General features: G+C 40.4%; 1 protein-coding gene across 2 annotated transcripts in view; it reads left to right on the top strand.

Moving 5' to 3' along the window:
* The window catches only part of man1a1 (mannosidase, alpha, class 1A, member 1), a 170,348-nt gene that overhangs the window by 71,635 nt on the left and 78,074 nt on the right, over positions 1 to 20,639 (top strand). For both annotated transcript variants that reach the window (XM_084001324.1, XM_084001325.1), the window contains exon 4: positions 12,250 to 12,330. In XM_084001324.1, the coding sequence (XP_083857450.1) occupies positions 12,250 to 12,330 (81 nt within the window). The remainder of the gene's footprint in view (positions 1 to 12,249; positions 12,331 to 20,639) is intronic.

The following is a 20,639-nucleotide window of genomic DNA, read 5'->3' as shown; positions in this document are numbered from 1 at the left end:
AGGGAAAATGGCCCTCATTTATGAAACTTGCGTACACCAAAAAAATGGGTGTACACCAAATTCACCGCAAGGATCGGCATTTATCAATCTGAGCGTGAGCGTATGGTACGCACAAATCTCACGCCAGCTCTGACCAGGTGTACGCACATTTGGAACCAGCGTAGAACATGCAGGAAGGAGTGCTGCTGTGTCAGAATGATTATTAAACCATAGTCTAATAACGCAGCGATGTGGACCGCATGTTGTTGTTGTTTATATTGATAAAAAGATAAAAAGTAGCCAAAAAAAAAAAAAGAAACGATAAAACCAAGTCCGTGTTGAAAATATAACTCGAGTTTTATTTTGGGCAACTGAGATGAATTAAAAACCACGATGTGACAGATGCTCGTTAATCAGCTGTGTAAACAGAAACAGTCAGTGACACAGACCTGTTACTGTAGATCACACACACAAACTTCCAACATCTCCTGCACCAGAGCATGACCGGACGGCTCCTCAGTCTCTCTCTCTGTCGGACACCGGAGCCTCGGTTGGGGGGGAGCTCCGCTGCCTGTCCAGGTGCAGCTGATCTCCGCGGCGGAGTGTTTTTCTTTTCTTTTTTTTTCCCGTCACCGGGACCTGTCAGCGGGAGATCGAGCCGGTGTTTCACATCCCTCCATCAGCCGAACCATGCCAGCGGTGCTGATGGTCATAAAGTAGCGTTCGCAGCAGTAATATGCCTATATGATGAGGCATATTAGGGCCGTGATTCTCCTCAATCACTTGTGTTTAGTAAACTGCAGGAGCATTTCATGAGGTCGCTGGGTTTCCTGACGTGGTCAGTGACATGTGCGTCTGCAGCCTCCATCCACCGGGATGACGCTTATCAATCACAAAATCTATCAATCTATCAATGTCCAGATATTTAATGTTGCCGCCCTCTCCCTGTTCAACGCGGTAATGTCGGTAAAATCCCTCTTCTTGGCCGTCTTCCGTGTCTCCATGTCGTAAAAGGGGCAGGACGACGCCTCTAAAGCAGGAATATATCGGGGCGTGACATTTAAATTACGCTCGTTTTCAGCCGCCGGATTTATCACCACCACGCCGGTTCTACGCCGAAATCAGCAGCGTACACACTTTTAGTAAATCACACGTGACACTTGCCGTACACTGATATTTACACCAGAATCTACACCAGATCCTGCGCAAGTTTGATAAATGAGGGCCAATAAGCGAAGACACATTTTTTTGTGTACTTCTGCCCATTCATGTTTATATTTTGACACTGTTTTGTTTTACCTAGTTAGGGTCCGGGCAGCTAAGCTGCCGGGAACCTATTGTATTCCTAGGAATTCTTCTTCTTCTTCTTCTTTAGGGTCCGGGCAGCGCAGCTGACAGGACACTATTGTATTCCTAGGAATTCTTCTTCTTCTTCTTTCTTTCTTTCTTTCTTCTTCCAAGGAAGTCATACTTCCCATGGGCGAAAACTCACCAAACTTTGCACAAAGGTTCAGTCCCATGCCAGATTCACTCAACTCCAAGAACATGTGCCCCCCCCTCCTAGGGGGGGGCACAATAAGCGTTTAAATTTAAAAACTTTAAAAATTCCTACCAAACCAACGGTAGATGCTACAGTGTTGAAACTTCACCACAATGTAGCCTCAATACTGCTGAAACTTTTGTCCACTTAAACTTATTACAAATTATGAAGTCCATCACTCTGTTTTTTTCAATAACTGTAAAACTTTTCAAATGTATCTCCTCCCACAATTTTTGCTCAATTGACACCAAACTTGCTACAGAGCATCTCCAGACCGTCCTCCACAAAACTTGTTTCTCGGATTTTTGATTAAGCAAAAATTGAGCCTACAGTGCATGAAAACGTTTGACTGCAAACAGTACTGTAAACATATACCATCAAATTCTTGATAAATACATTTTCAATCTTCCTGAAAAAAAAGACAATATTCTGGAGTCATGGTTGATGAAGTTTGGCAAATATCAGAATTTTAACTCAAAAACTGAATTTTTGAGAACATTTTGAATTCTGCTCTCATGGGAACAACTGCAGTCAATGTGAGAGTGGAATTTATAAACATCAGATTTTCTCTTATGAAGCAAAACACTTATCATTAAAAACAAATCACCAACATTTCCATGCTGTCAAGATGCAATTTATGTATTATCAGATTTTTGTTTAGATGACTGAATTATTGACATTTTGACCATTTCATCACAACAGCTGCCCGGGCACTGACTCACCTGAGTGGATAAATGAAGCTACACAGCAGGTCTCACTACCAGCCAATTAGCTCAGCGAGTTAGGAGCTGGTTCTTGGTGTCAGAGGTTGTGAGTTCGAGACCCAGCAAGGGTGATGATGATGATGACAGATCAAAATGTCAGATGTCCTCAACATGAAACACAAGACAATTGTCCTTATGGTGCCATCACAGCAAGCCTCTAAGTTTAAAATTCCAAATAGCTTGGGCTGGACCATGTGCGAAGGCTCCTAACATCTTAGACTCATAGTAGATGTTTGACAAATACATATCATTATTTTACCTCAAAAACAGATTTTTCTTTTTACTGTGGTTTCAAATCTGCCTGCGCGACAGTGAATGGTTTAGTCAATTTGTGAAGCCACTGTTGCACTGCCACTTGTCAATTAGCTCAGTGCGATAGACAACGGTCTTTGGTTCTAGAGGTTGTGGGTTCAATCCTCAAATGATGCAAATTGGACATTATAAGGACAACTGTCCTGTCTTCCTATTCTCCTGTTTGTTGCTCAGAATTGCCTAAATATGCCCAAAAGTAGCCCGGACCCGACCCATTGCTGCGCAGCAGCTATAATTATTCTTGTATTCAATCTACTTCTTATAACCGATGCCGAGACCGATAAATGACAAGATTGTTAATAGTTAGAAAGGCTTTATAGCTCTGCCTTTGACGTGACAAAATAATATAACTGACATCACTACTGTTGTATGACTCCTCAAAATTGTTTCAAATCAACATAGAGGGCAAATGGATGGAAAATGAATGAAATCAAGGCAATGTTGGCTGATTATGATTGACTCTAGTAATATGCAAAAAATGTCACTATCGGACTTATTGGTGTATTTTGGCGATAATTATCAGCCAAAATCAGGCTGTTTATCATCTGTACCAATGCATCCCTACTTTTATTTATATGTTAAAGCAAAAACAAGGCACTGGAGTTGAAAATTAACAATAGCTAATTAAATAGTCTGTTGTGAAACTATGTTAAATCACATTGTCCCTGTCAAAATAAGTAGTTAGATTAAAGCTAAACCAAAAACAAACAGTTCATAACTCCACGTTTTATTTCTCAATCTCTAATAGATTTGTTTTTCGTTTGTTGGTTTATGGCACTTCTATAGATGACGAATCTAGAAGAAGTGGCTCCAACTTTTATTTAGTTTGGAGCAGGGTAAGTGTTTGATTAAAGGGGGGGAAAAACATCTCTGGATGTTTAATGTCAACACAGAGGAGGAAATCAGTCTGTGGAGGTTTTGTCTGCTTTATGTGTTATCAATCAATAGTAGATGTGATTTGTGTCTCGTCCTGCCATCACTGTGATTTAAACCACTTTCACTCCACATCCCTCAACCATAACAGCACATTTCTCTTCTTAAGAAAACACAAAGACAAACAGTTGAGTGCACAGACTTGCTTTTTATTTTCACAAGGTATTTTAAAGGGATAGTTCATCCAAAATTCAAATTTCACTCATTATCTACTCACCCTCATGTCGACTAAGGGCTGGGAGAAGTTTCAGAGCCGCCTGTGTCTTCTCTGAGTTACGGGGGGCTCCGTGCAGCACTGCATGTCCATATGACGGTTGCGAACGGGGCTCACTTTTCTTTGTCCAAAAAGACACACCAAAAAACATCCAAATACCTCCACACAGCTCGTCTGTAATGCAATCTTGCACGATTTGCACTGACACGGGCAGAGCAGTGAACTGAGACACTGGGAGCTTCCGCTACAAACAAGCTTAAAATATAGACTTATTAAATTTTTTTCGGAACAATTTCTCATGTTGGGGCTTCAATACAAGAGGGACATTACAGACGAGCACTATGGAGGTATTTGGATGTTTTTTGGTGTGTCTTTTTGGACGAAGAAAAGTGAACCCTGTTCGCAACCGTCATATAGACATGCAGTGCTGCGCCGAGCCCCACTGTAACTCCGAGAAGCCACGGAGGACTCTGAAACTTCTCCCAGCCCTTAGTCGACATGAGGGTGAGTAGATAATGGGTGAAATTTGAATTTTGGGTGAACTATCCCTTTAATGGCTGTGATTCACTTGATTATGACGTATGGAGTCTTCAAATAAACTTCACACAGAGACGTGACAGTGACTCACTTTCACCACATGTAGGTCAATGTAAATGAACTGTAAAGCACACGGCTTTCTGATAGCAGCCTTTACTTGACATGTGTGTGTGTGTGTGTGTGTGTGTGTGTGTGTGTGTGTGTGTGTGTGTGTGTGTGTGTGTGTGTGTGTGTGTGTGTGTGTGTGTGTGTGTGTGTGTGTGTGTGTGTGGTAAGATGGCCTTGACGTTGCTGCACTTAGCCCATCCGCCTATTTGCGCTGAGTCACTCATGCCCGTGTGCGTTTATCCTAACACAACATCTTCACAAATTATTTCAACTTGAAGGAGTCCTGAGAGAAAAACACGACTCAGATAATCGTGCTTTTTTTATTTATTTTTTATTATTATTTCATACGACGTCGTAAACACACGATGATTAGTATAATCAAGTCAAGTAATATGATAAACATAATAAGCTCTAAATTGGCTGCCTGTTAATATTTTATGTGGGGAACGTACCCTTCAATGACGTGATATAAAAAGATAATGACATTTTTTCCCGCTGCCTGGAAGATTACGTCGTAAGTCAGGATGTTTAACGGCCTCTAATGGGCTCGGCTCGTTAAAAGGATCACAACGCACTTCTGAAAAAGTTAGTGAAACCGTCTTTTTCTGAGAGGTTTTCATCACGACAGATCTTTGTCTCTGTGGCTCCACTCAATGACGGCCGACGGGTCCATTACAGAAAAAAAAGGAGAATTTTTGTATCTTAAAATCAAATTTGGCAAAGACATTGTGCATGACCACAAGATACAAAGACGTGTTTGTGTGTAGGGGGACAAGAAATGAGTGTATTGACTCTGAACTCTACTCCAGTGTGTTATCACTGAAGCCCTGAGGGAGAGCGCCAAAAACATGTCTAATAGATCCATACATGAGTCTGTTACTGTTAACGACTTGGCGTGCAAACACACACACACGTGCACAGACAGACACACACACAGCTGCATGGATAAGTAGGACTCAAACTCGTGCTGCGTTTAATAGCAGCTTGTAAATGTGAAGACGTCTCAGCTTTGTTACTGCACTTCCCAGTGTGATTTGCTTATCGCACACACACAGTCACAAACACAGTTACACTTACATTTATCCTCCTATAATAATAATAATAATAAACAGCATACTGTAGGTGTTACAATATAAAATCCTAATCATAATATTTAGAAAATAGAGCATTAAATCAAACAAAACGGGGCCATGTGTTGTAACAGTGGATGTTTTTTTGCTCTAATTTCTGAATAGAGCGACCGCTGTGCTTGTTTCTGAAGAGCCTAATGACACAGGAACAGAAATGTAGATATGAAATATGGAAAAAGAAATACACACGCGTGCAACAAAAACACACACACTCTGCCCCTTTCCCTTTGAAGTTTGCCTTGATTGTGGAACCATCCTCATTATAATATCCCTGTTAAGAGCTGCTCATTAAGGAGGAACAGAAAAACAGCGTCTTTGTCTTTTGTGTAGTCGTGACTGTGCGTATGTGTATGTGTACACACACACACGCGTATCTGTTACTGTGACTGAGGTCTGCTTCTGAGACTAAAGGATATACCATGCCAACATGATGTAAACATCAAGTGCTACAGTTAATTACGCTTTAATCCTCCATACTGTACTTCATCCAACACTGTAGCGGGGTTTTATCGCTCGCTTGTTATGCAAACAGACAAAAATGTTCCAGTTTTGTGCAGCATCCCATCCTGCCTCATCCACACACTGTCTGCCAGCGGTTTGTCCTGTCACTCAAACAGCACGGCCACAGCAGGAAGCCCATTGTTTTCTGAACTGTGCCGCTCATTTGCTGCGGTTGCATAACGGCGAGACCTAAAGCCTCAACAGGTACATCTAAATGGGAAGTTTCTGGTTAGACAATGATGATGAAAGGTTTTCCAAAAGGTTTTTAAACTTTTCTCTGTTTTTTTAAACATTAAAATTCCTAAATTTGACACTTTCCTGTGTTTTACTTAAGGTGCTGATCTGTTAGAAGCTAGATTTGTGTTTTTTTAGTGGCAAAAACCATCTCCCTCTCTTCTTTATGGAGCTCGGCATCGGCCAATCAGAAGAGAGGAGGCTCTGAGTGTCTACTCTGATTGGATAACTAAAAATGTAGCAGATTTCATGCTAAGACGAGGCAAATCCTTCACAGAAGATGCCTTTAAAGTTAAAACAGTGGGTCCAGCTGGGCGGGGCTTCGTGACTGCTTTGTTGTGACATCACAAAGTCACAGGAAGTCATGAAAAGCTGGTTTTAAAGCTCAGTTTCTGAATACAGGCTGTGTGCACGTCTCTGTGGACTGAGGCTTTGATACTTTCACAGTTTAAATAAAGGGTCCAGACCTAGAACATGGACTGATGTCTTGATAATAGAAATAATAACCTTTATTCATGTTTTTTTAGAGTTACTGGGGCAAAAAGAGAGCAATAACAAAACAGACAATAACTCAAGACATGGTAAAAACAGTATTAAAAGTAAAATAAATACACCAACTTGTTTTCTGAAGGACACTTAACTTTTAGAAACTGGTGTGAAATAATTCAGGAAGATGTCTTGGATCCACAGTATCTCAGAGGAAAATGCTGCTATTGAAGTTGTAGGACACTTTAAATGAAGACGCAGTCACCTTGAGTTTTGACGTGCGTCATGTTTAGACGTGCAAAACCTCGGAGACCCAGGAAACAAAAAATAAAGAAAGAGAGAACAAAGACAGACTTATTGAAAACTTCTGAACAGAGGTGATGACAGCAGCCCAGAGTGCCTCTCTGTGGACGAGAAGGAACAGATGGAAAGTTTGAAGGGACGGGATCCAGATACAGTATACACAAGGTTTTGTGCAACATGGTTACATCAATACACGAGTCCCTGAGCAAAGTACAAAGGTACTTTAAATTGTCATGGCTGGTAAGCACACCAACATACAGTAAATGTTTGTCACAGTCTGAGCCACTTTCCAGTTAAATGTTAATGTAGGTTTAAATTAAAGACAAGAACTGACTCTGCATCACAAAACCTGCCATGGGTCGTCTCCACCTGAGCAGCTCAGCAAAACACTTTTAGGTCTATTCAAAGCAAGAGAGAGAAAGAGGCAGAGGGAGTGCAGGGTTTATCACACTCCTGAGACATCTTCTGTCACAACTCAAATACCCTGAAACATAACACAGGAGTTAAAGGGAAAGTTCAACATTTTGGCAAATTGGCCCATTGCCATAATCCCAATAGTCATAGCAGTAGGTTCGCTACCTTTAATTGTCGGTGCAAGCTGTTTTTAGAACGGCGGAGCAGAGCCGTGAGCTGCTCAGAGCTACGCTACGGAGGCTCATGGGATTTCTCGGTTTTCATCAAATACACAATCCAACAACTCCAAAACGCTCTGGTGGACAAGTTGTGACCTGCACATTCACCACGCTATGAGATAATAACAGAACGTTACCAGACAGAGTTGTTTTAGAGGTAAATACAGAGACTGCTTGCTGAAAAACTGCCTCTGACGGGAACGTGCATCAGCGATTTTGTATGAATTAACCTGTAAAACAACTCTGTCTGGTAACGTTCTGTTATTATCTCATAGCGTGGTGAATGTGCAGGTCACAACTTGTCCACCAGAGCGTTTTGGAGTTGTTGGATTGTGTATTTGATGAAGAAATCCCATGAGCCTCCGTAGCGTAGCTCTGAGCAGCTCGCGGCTCTGCTCCGCCATTCTAAAAATAGCTTGCACCGACAAATAAAGTTAACGAACCTACTGCTATGACTATAGGGATTATGGCAATGGGCCAATTTTCCAAAATGTTGAATTATCCCTTTAAGCTGTAAAGACGACGATGTGTAAAAAAAAAAAAAAAAAGTAAGGAAAAATGAAACTCAACACTTCCTGGAATGAAAAACGTTGGTTGTAATGGAAGTTCTTATGAGCGGCTGCACAGCTGAAACAACTAGAACAAATCACACACACACACACACACACACACACACACACACACACACACACACACACACACACACACACACACACACACACACACGTTGATCTACAGAGGTCTGGTAGGAACATTATCTCATCTTTGGTGCTACAAGCCTGAAATAGTTGTGTTAGGAAACGGTCCGTGCTTAGTCAGTTTCCTGTTCCCTCTGTAATGGATTAAATGTTGCCACATCAGGAGAAGTGGACTCCTCCGGCCTGCCAACGCCGCCCGGCCGAGACCCTGTCACACAACTGCTGACTCCGAGGGTCATTGTTCAACACTTTAGAGTAGTGATGGCTGCTCAGCACACTGCTGACTGGGTTTATTTGTTTGTTTGCTTGTTTGCTTGTGTTCTCAACATAGATTTATGACTTTTATACAGTAACACAATACAGGTAACCTTCAACACCACTATACAAACAGAATCTGAGCTTCCACAAACTGAGCAGTATCAGTAATGATGAAGAAGTATAATATTGAAAAAAAGAATAATCACAAATTTATGGTGCTGAGAATAACTAATAAAACACTGGAAGAAATAAAATGAACAGCATATATTCCTTGCTATAAATTCATTTTTTATTACTCCACCTTATCATCACTCAACTGGTCTTTACCATTTTCAAAAAGTTTCCAAACTTTCGTCCGAACTGTATAAGTCAGTGTCTTAAGCTTGATGTTAAGTAGTTGTTTTCTTAAAATATATGTATATTAAATTAAATAAAAATAAACAACACAAACATATAAAACATCACAAACTAAAAAAAGGAGAAAATATTAAGCTCATTTACATTTACAGTTGGTATTTAGCATACATACTCGGATTCAAATACATACGGGTGAAAGGTTCAGGAGTCACATCCTATACGAGTAGAAATAAATCAAGTGTATATTTTTATGTATAATATGTATATATTATCAAAGAAAGACGCATATAAATAAAATTAAATTAAATGAAAAAGTAGAATATCCCTTTTAGGGTTAGGGTTAAGGCTTCAGAGCTATGATACAAAACCTGTGAGAAATTGGTGTGAATATTCAAACTAATCTATGACAAAAAAGAGTGATCACATGTTTTACAATAAAACACCAATCGTCCAGTGCAACATGTTCTTGTATGACCCTCTGGACCTTTTATCTGTGATCCAATTCAAAACAAAACTCTTTCTAGCAGAGAAAACACGCGTTTGGTAAAGTTTCATGTTTAGTCTTTAAACTGAAGTTATTGATTAGTGATTGAACATCTGATTTATAGTTGTCAAATAGAACAGTTCACAGAACAGAACATCTGAAATACAGATGTTTGGACTTCAAGGTGCTGAGGTGGATTAAATCTGGAGAGAATCTTTTAATATCCAAAACAATGACACAATGAACCCTGTTGGATGTTGCACAATTGGATTGAATGTATTGAGCTTCATCAATCTAAGTGTGTCATACAAACTCTAAAAGCCTCTATCTAATCTAACTCCTCTTGCTGACCAAGTTTCCTGAAGAAGTGCTGAGATAGTTCATTATTGGTACAACAGGACGTTTCCCTCCCGGCTTATTAAAAGTGCTAATAAGCAGCAGGCGGTAGGAAGAAATAATAATAATATTGTCCTTCTGCATTAGCGCTGCCTGCCTGTTGTATAAGGAAATAATTAAATTTTAATTAGGATGAATTAGCCACACAATCTATCTCCTGGAGCAGTCACTCAGAGCTGGTGAGAAATTGACAGGACGTATTTTGTCTGACATATAATTTGTTTTTTTTGTCTAACAGGACGGAGTCTATTGTCCTATCTCTGGCTGACAGCACTGACTTATGAGAGCTGTCACTCAAACACAAAAACTTCATCTGACTTTAGGAAGACGGGAATAGAAAGGGAGAGAGAGAGAATGAGGGAAATGAAGCTTCATTGTTCTGCTGCTGAGACTTTTTTTTCTCCTCGGTTATTATTTGTCCCATTTTCTCTGGTTTAAAAAGAAAAAAAAAGAACAGAAATGGTGGCAGCAGCTCAATTTATCAGCCCGATCCGTCCCAGCTGAATCACATGTGCCACTTTGCCGGTTGAGGGAGGGGACGTCCTCTCCATCCTGTCCCCTGGACGCCTTTTAATGTCTGTGCAACATTCATGGTCATCGATCTGGTTGATGTTGAGACATTTCAGCCTTGACTCAAACAGACTCTCTGTGTGGCTCAATATGTTTCAGATACATGAGATTATCCACGTGATAAATAAAGTGAAGCATCCACAGCTCAGGCTAAACACACACATGGGAAACACTTTGTTTTAACTACATTGTTAAGACTCATTAAATACTTAGGTCATCAGTTATAAAGCATTCTTCCTGCACTAGTACAATTGAAATTGCAATTTCCAAGTTTTGGGAGTTGCAAGTTTATTTTTGTCATTTTTATCATATTTTTGTAGATTTACAGTAACAGAATGAAACCAACAAACATCACATTGACATCTGTTTTATATTGTTTTTCTGCAGATCATTCAGCGTTAGTCTGTCATTTTTGATAACACTTTATAACAAGTTCTGTACACACTATTAAGCATTAGTTAAGCATTAATAAATAAATACTGAATTCTTCATTTATAACGCATGAGTACTCATTAGTATGTAGTTTATAAATACAGTTAGTGCTTAGTAAGACATTTTTAACTGTTTATAAACTGCATACTAATTAATATTCATGTGTTGTAAATGATGAATTCAGTATTTAATGCTTAACTAATGCTTAATAGTGTGTAGTTATTATAAAGTGTAACCTAATTTTAAACATAGCTCTAAATGTTTAACTCTAACTTTAATAAGATCATTATTAATTTCTGTCATTATGTGTTTATTGATTGTATTTCTATACTTAAAGCAGATATCAGTGGAATGTTTTTGTTAATATAAGTCCTAAATAGTCCTATTTTCCGTCAGCAATCACTTACATGAAGTATTTCAGCCTAAACACGAGTCTCTCCGTCACTCTGCTCTGCTGTAACCCGAGGAGAAAATTTTCCTTGTGGGATACAAGTGTTATCCAATGAGGAGAGAGAACGGCATGAAGGGCTGTGTGTGCAGCCAAGGGATGCGCGTGAATGTGGTGACGTAGCACGAGGACCAATTGATGCCTGACAAGGGCGGGGGCTGCTAACTCATGGTGCGTTCAAAGAAACTCGTACTTTGTGTTTTTCCTTCCTGTGAAGTCATACCAGTTCGATCTGGTACGAGTTCACGGGTCGGAAGTTACGAGTGGCCGTTATAGGGAACTTTCACAGACAACAGGATGGTAAAAACACGAGCTACGGGTTACCTGGAACGCTACCAAGTCGTAGTTGTGACTTGAAGCTGTAACTTACGCTAACGCAGCATTAGCCGAAACGGCCGTGAAGCTGATATCTGCTTTAATAGACAATTTACTCAACGTTTATATCAATAACAAACCAGTTATTTAGGAAGATATATAAAGTGTTTAGTAGATGATTACACATGACACAGGATTTGGACATGAACGAGTGGTTAGTGAGAGAGTGAGTTAACTTACTGAAATATGAAAAATTAATTTCAGTATTAATAATGTTTATAATGAGCGTGACTGTGGTTCATTTTCCTAGATGTGTTTGTGTGAAGAGTTAAATAACTGGTTTCTTCATCTGGCTCCGTCATCACTCATTCACAGCAGGAACTTAATGAGTCAGTATTTAAATTTATTCAGTATCAACTGTCGGTTATTTTCAATCCAAAAATACCAGTCTGGACTCTCAGACTAATCCTCCTCCAGGGCCAACGAGGAGCCCAGAAACATTTCCACTGTTGAGTTTTTATTTTTTCTCTAAAGTCATGGCTGGCAGGCGGCGGGAGAGAAAACCTCTTCATCCACTTACATTTCTCCTTCTTCTCCTTCTTTCTTCTCCTGCTGCAGAACGCTGAAGTGTCGGTGTTTGAGGTGAACATCCGGTTTGTCGGGGGTCTGCTGTCCGCCTACTACCTGTCTGGAAAAGAGGTAAGAAACCCCCCCCTTTCTTCAAACCCTCCTGTGGTGTTTCCTCTGAACACCTCTGCAGCAAATGAGACTTTGAATAAGAGGCTTTTTGTTGCCTGATTGATCAAACAGATGGTGCAGAGCAGATGACGGACAATGAGCGAGTGCTTTTTAAACGCTCAAAAAACTTACATAACACCCCCCACCCCCCCCCCCCCCCCCCCCCCTCTGACAAATCCATCCCATTAGCGAGCGCCAAGGTGAGTTCTCTGCTAGAAACGCAGGTGCTCTGTTGTGTAGTTTGATTAGTTTGGCTCTCTGCGCTGCGGCGTAAACAAACTGTTGAACGTGTCCTCCTCCTCTTCTCCTCTTGGATCTCATCTTCTGAGGACGCGGCGGTGTTAAAGGGATATTTCACCCAAAATTGAAATTGCACTCATTATCTACTCACCCTCATGTCGACTAAGGGCTGGGAGAAATGGATACCACTTTTCTTCGTAACAAAAAGACACACCAAAAAACATCCAAATACCTCCCTGCTGCTCGTATGTAATGTCCGTCTTGTATTGAAGCCCCGAAATGCGAAATTGTCCCGAAAAAAATGAAATAAGTCTATATTTCAAGCTTGTTTTGTAGCGGAAGCTTCTTGAAGCTCCTCTTCCCGGTTTGTCAAATTTGACGAACCGGGAAGAGGAGCTTCCGCTTCAATACAAGACGGACATTACATACGAGCAGCATGGACAGTTGGTATCCATTTGCAACCGTTATATGGGCATGCACTGCTACGCCGAGACCCCCTGTAACTCAGAGAAGCAACGGAGGACTCTGAAACTTCTCCCAGCCCTTAGTCAACATTAAGGTGAGTAATGAGTGAAATTTCAATTTTGGGTAAACTATTCCTTTAATCGAATCGGTCGACGTCCAGGAGAACTAACAGGTGCCACCGATAATGGAAAATACCTTTTTTTTTTTTGTTTTCTGCTGTTGTTCTTTTAAAGAGTAAGTTTGAAAAGGTAGAAGAAAGGTGGTGCTCCATCAGCCTGGAGGAGGAGGAGGAGGAGGAGGAGGAGGAGGAGGAGGAGGAGGAGGAGGAGGGAGGGGGAATATGTCCTGAAGTGTCTGACTGCTGACAAATTATTGCTCCAGACTCGCTTTACTGAGAAAAATGAGCGCAGTGAGATTCCATAGGGCTTCTCACTTTCCTCGTAGTGCCAGTCCTGCTGTGTGTGTCTGTGTGTGTGTGTGTGTGTGCGCGCTCATACACTTGTTTTTGTGTGAATCTGCTTAGTGACAAGAGGCTGTGGGAATGACATCAGCAGGTATTACTCTCAGGTTCTGCTGCCAGCGCCGGGGATTTCACGTTAAACTGGCTCTTCCTCCGTATCTCCTCCTCTTCCTCTCTTTTTAATTACGCGCCTCAGCCTCTTAATGAAAGATAAGACCCCACTAAAGAATGGAGAACTCTGCAGAAAAGCTTTTAAACCCCCCAAAACCTCAAAATCTGGTACTCACAGATATATATATCTTTTCTTTTTCTTTTTTTTCTCTAAACTTTAAGAGCTTCAGAGTGGATTTCTGTTTTTTCCAGCCTGATGTCACCAGGTAGGATTTCACTCTGAGCGACTTTGATCTCCAGCCGCTGCATTAATCTGCACTTTAATACACAGATGCACAGATGCGAGGTGTAAACACTCTCCCTATATGCGCACATAATCGACACAATCAGCCGCAGCGGTGAGTGAAACCGGAGCGAGCGAGGCCGTCATTAGCCTGCAGAGTGAGGAGTCACAGTGGAAGCTAAAAAACCCATTTACAAACTCAATGAGCATCCCAGCGCTCCGACACACACAGAAAATCTAGAGGAACGTTATTTCTTATATTAGTCGAGTGGTGGATGTGAGGGGCTGCAGCAATAAAAACACCACTGGAAACAATGATTGTTATTGGAGGAACGTTTTTCCAAAGCGAACACATTTGACGAGACGAGAACGAGGATGAAATCTGACCGTTAGTGAACAAGTTCAAAATCGTTGCGCACAGTTTTTTATGTCTTCGTAACTCTTTTTCTCGACATCTAACGGCTTAAATATTTCACAAAATCTTATTTATTTAACAATTGCAGTAATTCCCCAAAGTCAATACAAAAAAAAAGACACAAATCACATCGGATAAAGCAGATTAAGTCTGTAAATGTATCAAATTTAAAACCTAATTAGCACTTGGAGTTGGCGTTTAACACCAGAGGAGCTGCAACTATCAAATATTTACATCATTAATTAATCATCAATTGAACATTTGATCTTTTATAAAGTTGTTTTGATCTGTTAAATCTCCCAAAGTGATGAAAACTTTGTAAAGCCCAAGGTGATGTCTCCTTTTCAAGTTTTAGTTTTTCTGTGCAAGAAAACCTAAAAAAAAAAAAAAAAAAAGAAGTTTCTAATCAGATCAAGTGGAAGAAAATGAGCAGATTCAGACACAGACTCAGCAGCAATTTAACACTTTGAGCTTAGAAAATTGCTTCAGATTGTAAACAATTGGCTGATTATGAAATGATATAATACAAAATACTGATTACATTGTAGTTGGACTGAAAGCAAAGGAACAGAAGCTTCTGGTTGAATGTTGAAAAGATGATTGATTTTAATTAGCATCATAAAAAATAAAAAAAAAAGCTCCTCCATTGGAAACAGTCGCTCTCTGATCATCTGCACTGATGATCCTCTCAACAGGTGTGAAGCCCCAGCTGCGACTCCTCATCGTCTCCCAGCAGCCGCTTATTCTTTCCCCTTTTTCTATGAGAGTCAATCAGTTCACGACTCTGACGCTGTAATCCATCAGAGCCCGGAGGCGTCCCGGTGGTTCAGGTCCAGGTCAGGGTCTCCTGAAGTGATGGAGGGGGCTGCTGACGGGCCCACAGACAGGATGACTGAACGTTACTGGTGGTTTTAGCACTGAAGGGGCTGCAGGAGTGGAGCTGCAGCGGTCAAAGGGTCAGTGTCTGCAGGGTCCAGGGAAAGTAAAGGAGGTGATGCATTGTATTTTTATCATTATAATTTAGCACGATGATGAATTAATCAATCAAACAGGGCCAGAAAATGTGAACCAAGACCCATCAGAGGCTCTGAAACCTCAGAGATGCGTCTTTAAAGTCCCCCCTTTTTGGTTATTTTAAAAACATTCTCTGTGCTTTAAATTGTGATTATGAAGTTTTTAGCCAAAATCACAAAACCTGTGCCATTTCCCAGGGCTCTCCTTCTGCACAGCACCAGCAGCTCATTAGCAATGCACCTCTGGAGGGTGGGCGGAGACTGCGCTGCCCCGCCCAGCCTCCCTGAAACGGCCAGTTGCGTCTGCCATTGGTTCACAGCAATTTGAAGGAAAAACTCAGAAATGCAATTTTGCACTTCCTTTTCTGCTGATATGTCCTCTAACACAAAAAAATGCTACAGGAACATGTGAAAAGCACGAAAAACACGATTTTCATGGGAGGGGGTCTTTAAATTCCTTTTATTATCTGACCAACTGGTAGCCTAGAAATCTAGAAGCACCCTATAGCGGCAGCAAATATATTTGCTCCGCAGGTGGGTCTAGAAACGAGCAATAGGAACTTTTTGAGTCTCGAACACCGTTTGTGTTCACCAATCACAGCGCTCTATCTGTTTAGAGAGTCGTTGGGCGGGCTTAACGCCATGACGACACACTTGCAACGGTGAAAAACATGACAAGAAGATGGCTTTGGCAAAGGAATCGTTTGAATCGGCGTTGTTGGCATCAACTTTGAAAGAATTAAACTTGTCATTTTCTTTAAAAGTTGAGCAAGAAACTGCACTGAAGTCATTCATTTTGAAGAAGGATGTATTTGGTGTTTTGCCGACGGGATGTGGGAAAAGTTTCATCTACCAGCTTGCTCCGTCATCCTGCTCTTTGCTCTGATTGGTCGTAGCGCTACCCTATTGCGTGCAGAGGCAGTTTGAAAGACAGCCTTCATCCCGCCCCCTGGATTGAGCCGAGGTCTACCGGTCGTTGCCAGACTAGACATGTTAATGATATAGTCTGGCTAGTCAGGCTAACCAACTGGTTCTAAACCGAAGAAATTCAATTTACAGTCACAAACGACAAAGAGAAAGTGAAAAGGTCACATAAAACACCATTAAACACACGTTATGACACATTCCTATGACTAGTATTTATTTATGGATGTTTTTCTATTTACTAAAACTGGTTTTAAGTAGATAAATAATGAATTTTATTTGGCCTTGGTGGGTAAAAAAAACAAAATGTGTCTTTGCATTGCTAAGTTTTTATTTTTGCAAGTGTTTTGTTCATGTGTGTGTGTGTTACATCACAGGTTTTAGATGAGCAGCACTCCAGTTCTCAGCTGAACTTGAACCTTTACAACCAGCGCTGTGACAACACACTCACTGATAAAAGCTCTGGCAGATAAAGTGGAGCTACATTACGCTACAGGTACATTTTGTGCCGGCTGGTTTTTCATAATAAAACGTCCTAATTGAACAGTGGTGGAGGCATTATGGAGCGCCTGTTCACCGAGAGCGCAGCCGACCTCTAGAGAAGATGAACCTTCGAACCTTAAAGAGAAACAGAGCAGAGAGAGGGAGAGGGAGAGGGAGGCTGTCAGGTGAATAGAGAGAGTAATACAATGAAGACTGGAGTGTGGTCGTAGAAAGACTTGTTCTGCTGTCGGAACAGAAAGTAGATTCATAAGAAATGGGAAACATTGTCAACGCAAGGCCGTTGTGAAAAACTGTAAAGTCCTCTGTTAACCCGATCCTTCCTTGGATTATACTATAGTACATGACAAGGACTTTCTCTGTGGAGCCTTTAGTAGTTTTCTTTTCTGTTGTTGTACAGACATGAGTACAGCATTTCTAAAGAATCTGGACAAATCTTAGTTTAGTAACCCTTCTGTGCAACTTTTATTTTGAAAATCTCTGTTGCAAACAGTGTAAACAACCTTTTAGACTCATCGTCTTTCTCCCTCGTCAAAATTGACCAAGTCTATTAGACAGTTTATACAATATTGAACCTTCTGAGTCGACTTTTACACTTTGCTTTAGTAGTTTTATGGTAAATATACCTCATTTACATAAGAATATACCCAATTTTTGAGTCACAATATAGTCAGGTTATTGTTTTGAGACCAGTTCAGTTCTGTGATTTTTTCGCCTTATTGTGGCAGCCTTTTCGACTTTGACCACAGATGCTATAAATATTAATAAAACATCCATATATCTAATGAAAATGATGACCAGTGTTGTAAAGAAGCAGAAAACTACATTTCTGACATAACTTCGCATCTGAAACTGTTGAAACTGGAAGGTTTACATTGAAGCACTGAAAGGATCTGAAGAGTTGTTTTCTGTGTGATGGCTGGATTTAGTCAAAATCCATTGAAGAGTAATAACTTAACACCAAGTTAAACCCTATAGGCAGGAGTGAGCCTTAAAAAACTGTTCTAGGGTCAGTTGAAGTGTCAAAGATAAAAGCGGAGGTATATATAACTGTATATATAACTATAAATTAGGGGTGGGACGATATGGGTAACTCACGATTCGATACTGTGGCGATATTTGGCCCACGATAATGATAATATCACGATACACGATATCTGCGATATTCGATATATTGCAAGAAATTTCATCAACGATATATCACGATATATGTGAATGAAAAAAAAAACATAAAAAGGAAAAAGTCTCATGCATTTATTCCAAAACTTTGTACAATGTACAAATGAATAAACACTGTACAGCTGGAGACATTAAAGTGCATGAACATTAATAACATGTCTTATGTAAACCAAGACAGTGCTTTATGATACTGAAAAGTCAGTAGCAACTTGTTTTATGTAATTTTCCATTCATGGTATTTAAAAATCATTTTCTGTAACATTATAAGACAGCGCCGCCCCCATTTTATACAAGTGCAAGTTACAACAACATATTTCAATTGGATTTAGGTCTGAAACATGATTTATTATTTGAAAAAAAAATTGAAATTTTTTTTTTTTTTTTAATTTTTTTTTTTTTTTGAAAAAAAAAATCGATATTTAAATATTGAATATCGATATCGTATCGCGGTATAACGTATCGCGATATATTGCCATATCGATATTTTTGCCCACCCCTACTATAAATGCATTGTAAGATTTAAACCGTCTTCTACAGCTTATTCTTGATCAATGAGTAAAGGTAAGTGTAGTGATTCCTACAGGGAAGTGGTCGTGGTCATCGGCCTCAGATCCTGCCGGCAGCCTGAGCTGAATGTGTTTTGTAGTTTTATTTTTCTGGAGATGGAAAACAAAAGGTTGTTTTGTGTGTTGTGGTGTGTGGAGGAGGAGGATGATGACGGATGAGGAGTCAGAGAGTGATGAGAGGTGTTGGGAGGCAGAGACAAGGAGCAGCTAGAGCAGCTAGAGGAGCGCTGGAGTCTCCGTCTCTCTCTCCCTGTCGGATCTGGTCTGGCTCCGACTCAAAGAGGCCCGGGCCTTTGATGAAAATTTGATCAGTAAAAGTACAGCTGGTACTGGCTGCATGCACCCTACTGGCAGGCTTTTAGCGTCCCTGCCTGCATACAGATCACAGCGTGTAACCTCATCTCGCCGGAGAAAGGGAAAGGAAGGAGGGAACGAGGGAAGGACGGTAGGAAGGGAAGTTAACAATGCACAGAGAGATGGGACGAAATAAAAGGCTTCCCATCGCTCTGCTAATCTAAAGTAAGTGCTTCGAGGAGGGAAGGACAGACAAAGGACAGACAACAGAGGGGGGGGGGGGATTGAAGAAGAGAGTGAGAGTAGGAGGGAGAGAGAAGGAGGGAGGAAGCAGCGCTTGAAGAAAAACACTGAAGGGGAAAATAAGAAAGGAGAGAGACCTGAGAAAGGTGACGGTTGATGGAGGAAAGGAGCTGAAAAAAGGGAAGTGAAGTGATAGAAAACAGGAAATAAAGTCAGGTCCTTTATCCCAGTTGTGTAATGTTGTCACCACATTTAACTGTCTTATAGCCAAATGAATAATAACACAAAAACACACAAACTATATCTTCAAAATCTCACTTCTCTGGGTTATTGCTACTGTGGAGAAAACTATTTACTCAAATGTAGTGAAAAGTTACAGCTACAGTATAGTAATGTGTAGTGGTAAAGTTGTAATAAATCAATGGGAATAGGGAATTAAATAAATTCATTGTCTTTTATTCAACGCTTAATATAACTTTGCAAACAAGTAGACACATTATATTCTCTATAAATCACTATAAAACGGTAACAAATACAAGAACGTAGGGTATAATTAAAAAAACAGCACATGTAATTAGATATTTTGACAATATATCACATGTTTAGGATGTTTTTGGACACTATATGGGATATGTACTTCAAAACTGATAATTCAGCAGTTCTGAAAGGGTTTTTAAGGACCTGCAGTGTCTTCTAGAGGCAAACAGGGTGTAAAGAAATGGAGATAGTGTAGAAATAAAAAAGGATATCAAAAGGATTGAAACACTGGACTCAAAGTAAAATAAAAAATATGTTGGGAATGAAAGGACAGGTAGAAAAACCAGGATGGAGGAAGAAAATTAAGATCAGTGTGATAAGTTTTAATAGAAGTACAACTTGAGGTGATGTTAGTATCATGCAGTGTTCCTTTCAGTTCTCATATACAGCATGATGAAAACCTCCAGTCATTTCTTCATTAAGTGATTGTAGCATGTGAAATTCAAACTGTCGTCTCCAAGAATCAACAAATCCCTCATGAGATCCCCTCTCCCTCTCCTTCTTTACTCTTAAATTTTCCCGTATTCATTATAGGAGGAGGTTTGACATCGTTGCCAAACCCTTATCCCAGAATGATTACAATGAACAGCGATGATGATGCTTGATTGTGATGAAAACTAATCCCAATCTCCTTTAGTTGTGTCTGACAGAGTAATCTGCTGATGGCAGGGATGAGTGTCCCAGCTGCCTCCCTCATCCCTCAGAACAACCCAGATTAAAGAGGAAATCCTGTCAGTGGTTAACCAGAGCAGAGGTTTGATTCCCAGGTGTCTTACGGAGCTCCTTTACACACCCAGGCAATTAGAAATGACTCACAGCAGCAGAATATAGACAGTGTGGTCAGGGGCAGGACGCCAGTGTCTTCATGTATTGATGTATTTAATGTCTTTTTTGCTGTCAACAGCTAGAAAAGATACAGAAACGACATGAACGCTGCATTTTTTGGGGAGCAAGGGGGGTTATCATCTGGTGATTCCCTCCCCTACACTGCAAAAACTCAAAATCTTTCCAAGAATATATGTCTTATTTCTTGTCAAAA

Source organism: Trachurus trachurus, assembly GCF_905171665.1.
Source record: "Trachurus trachurus genome assembly, chromosome: 24".
NCBI lineage: Eukaryota > Metazoa > Chordata > Actinopteri > Carangiformes > Carangidae > Trachurus > Trachurus trachurus.
Note: the sequence above shows the minus strand (reverse complement) of the source record. Positions and strands in the feature narration are given on the sequence as shown.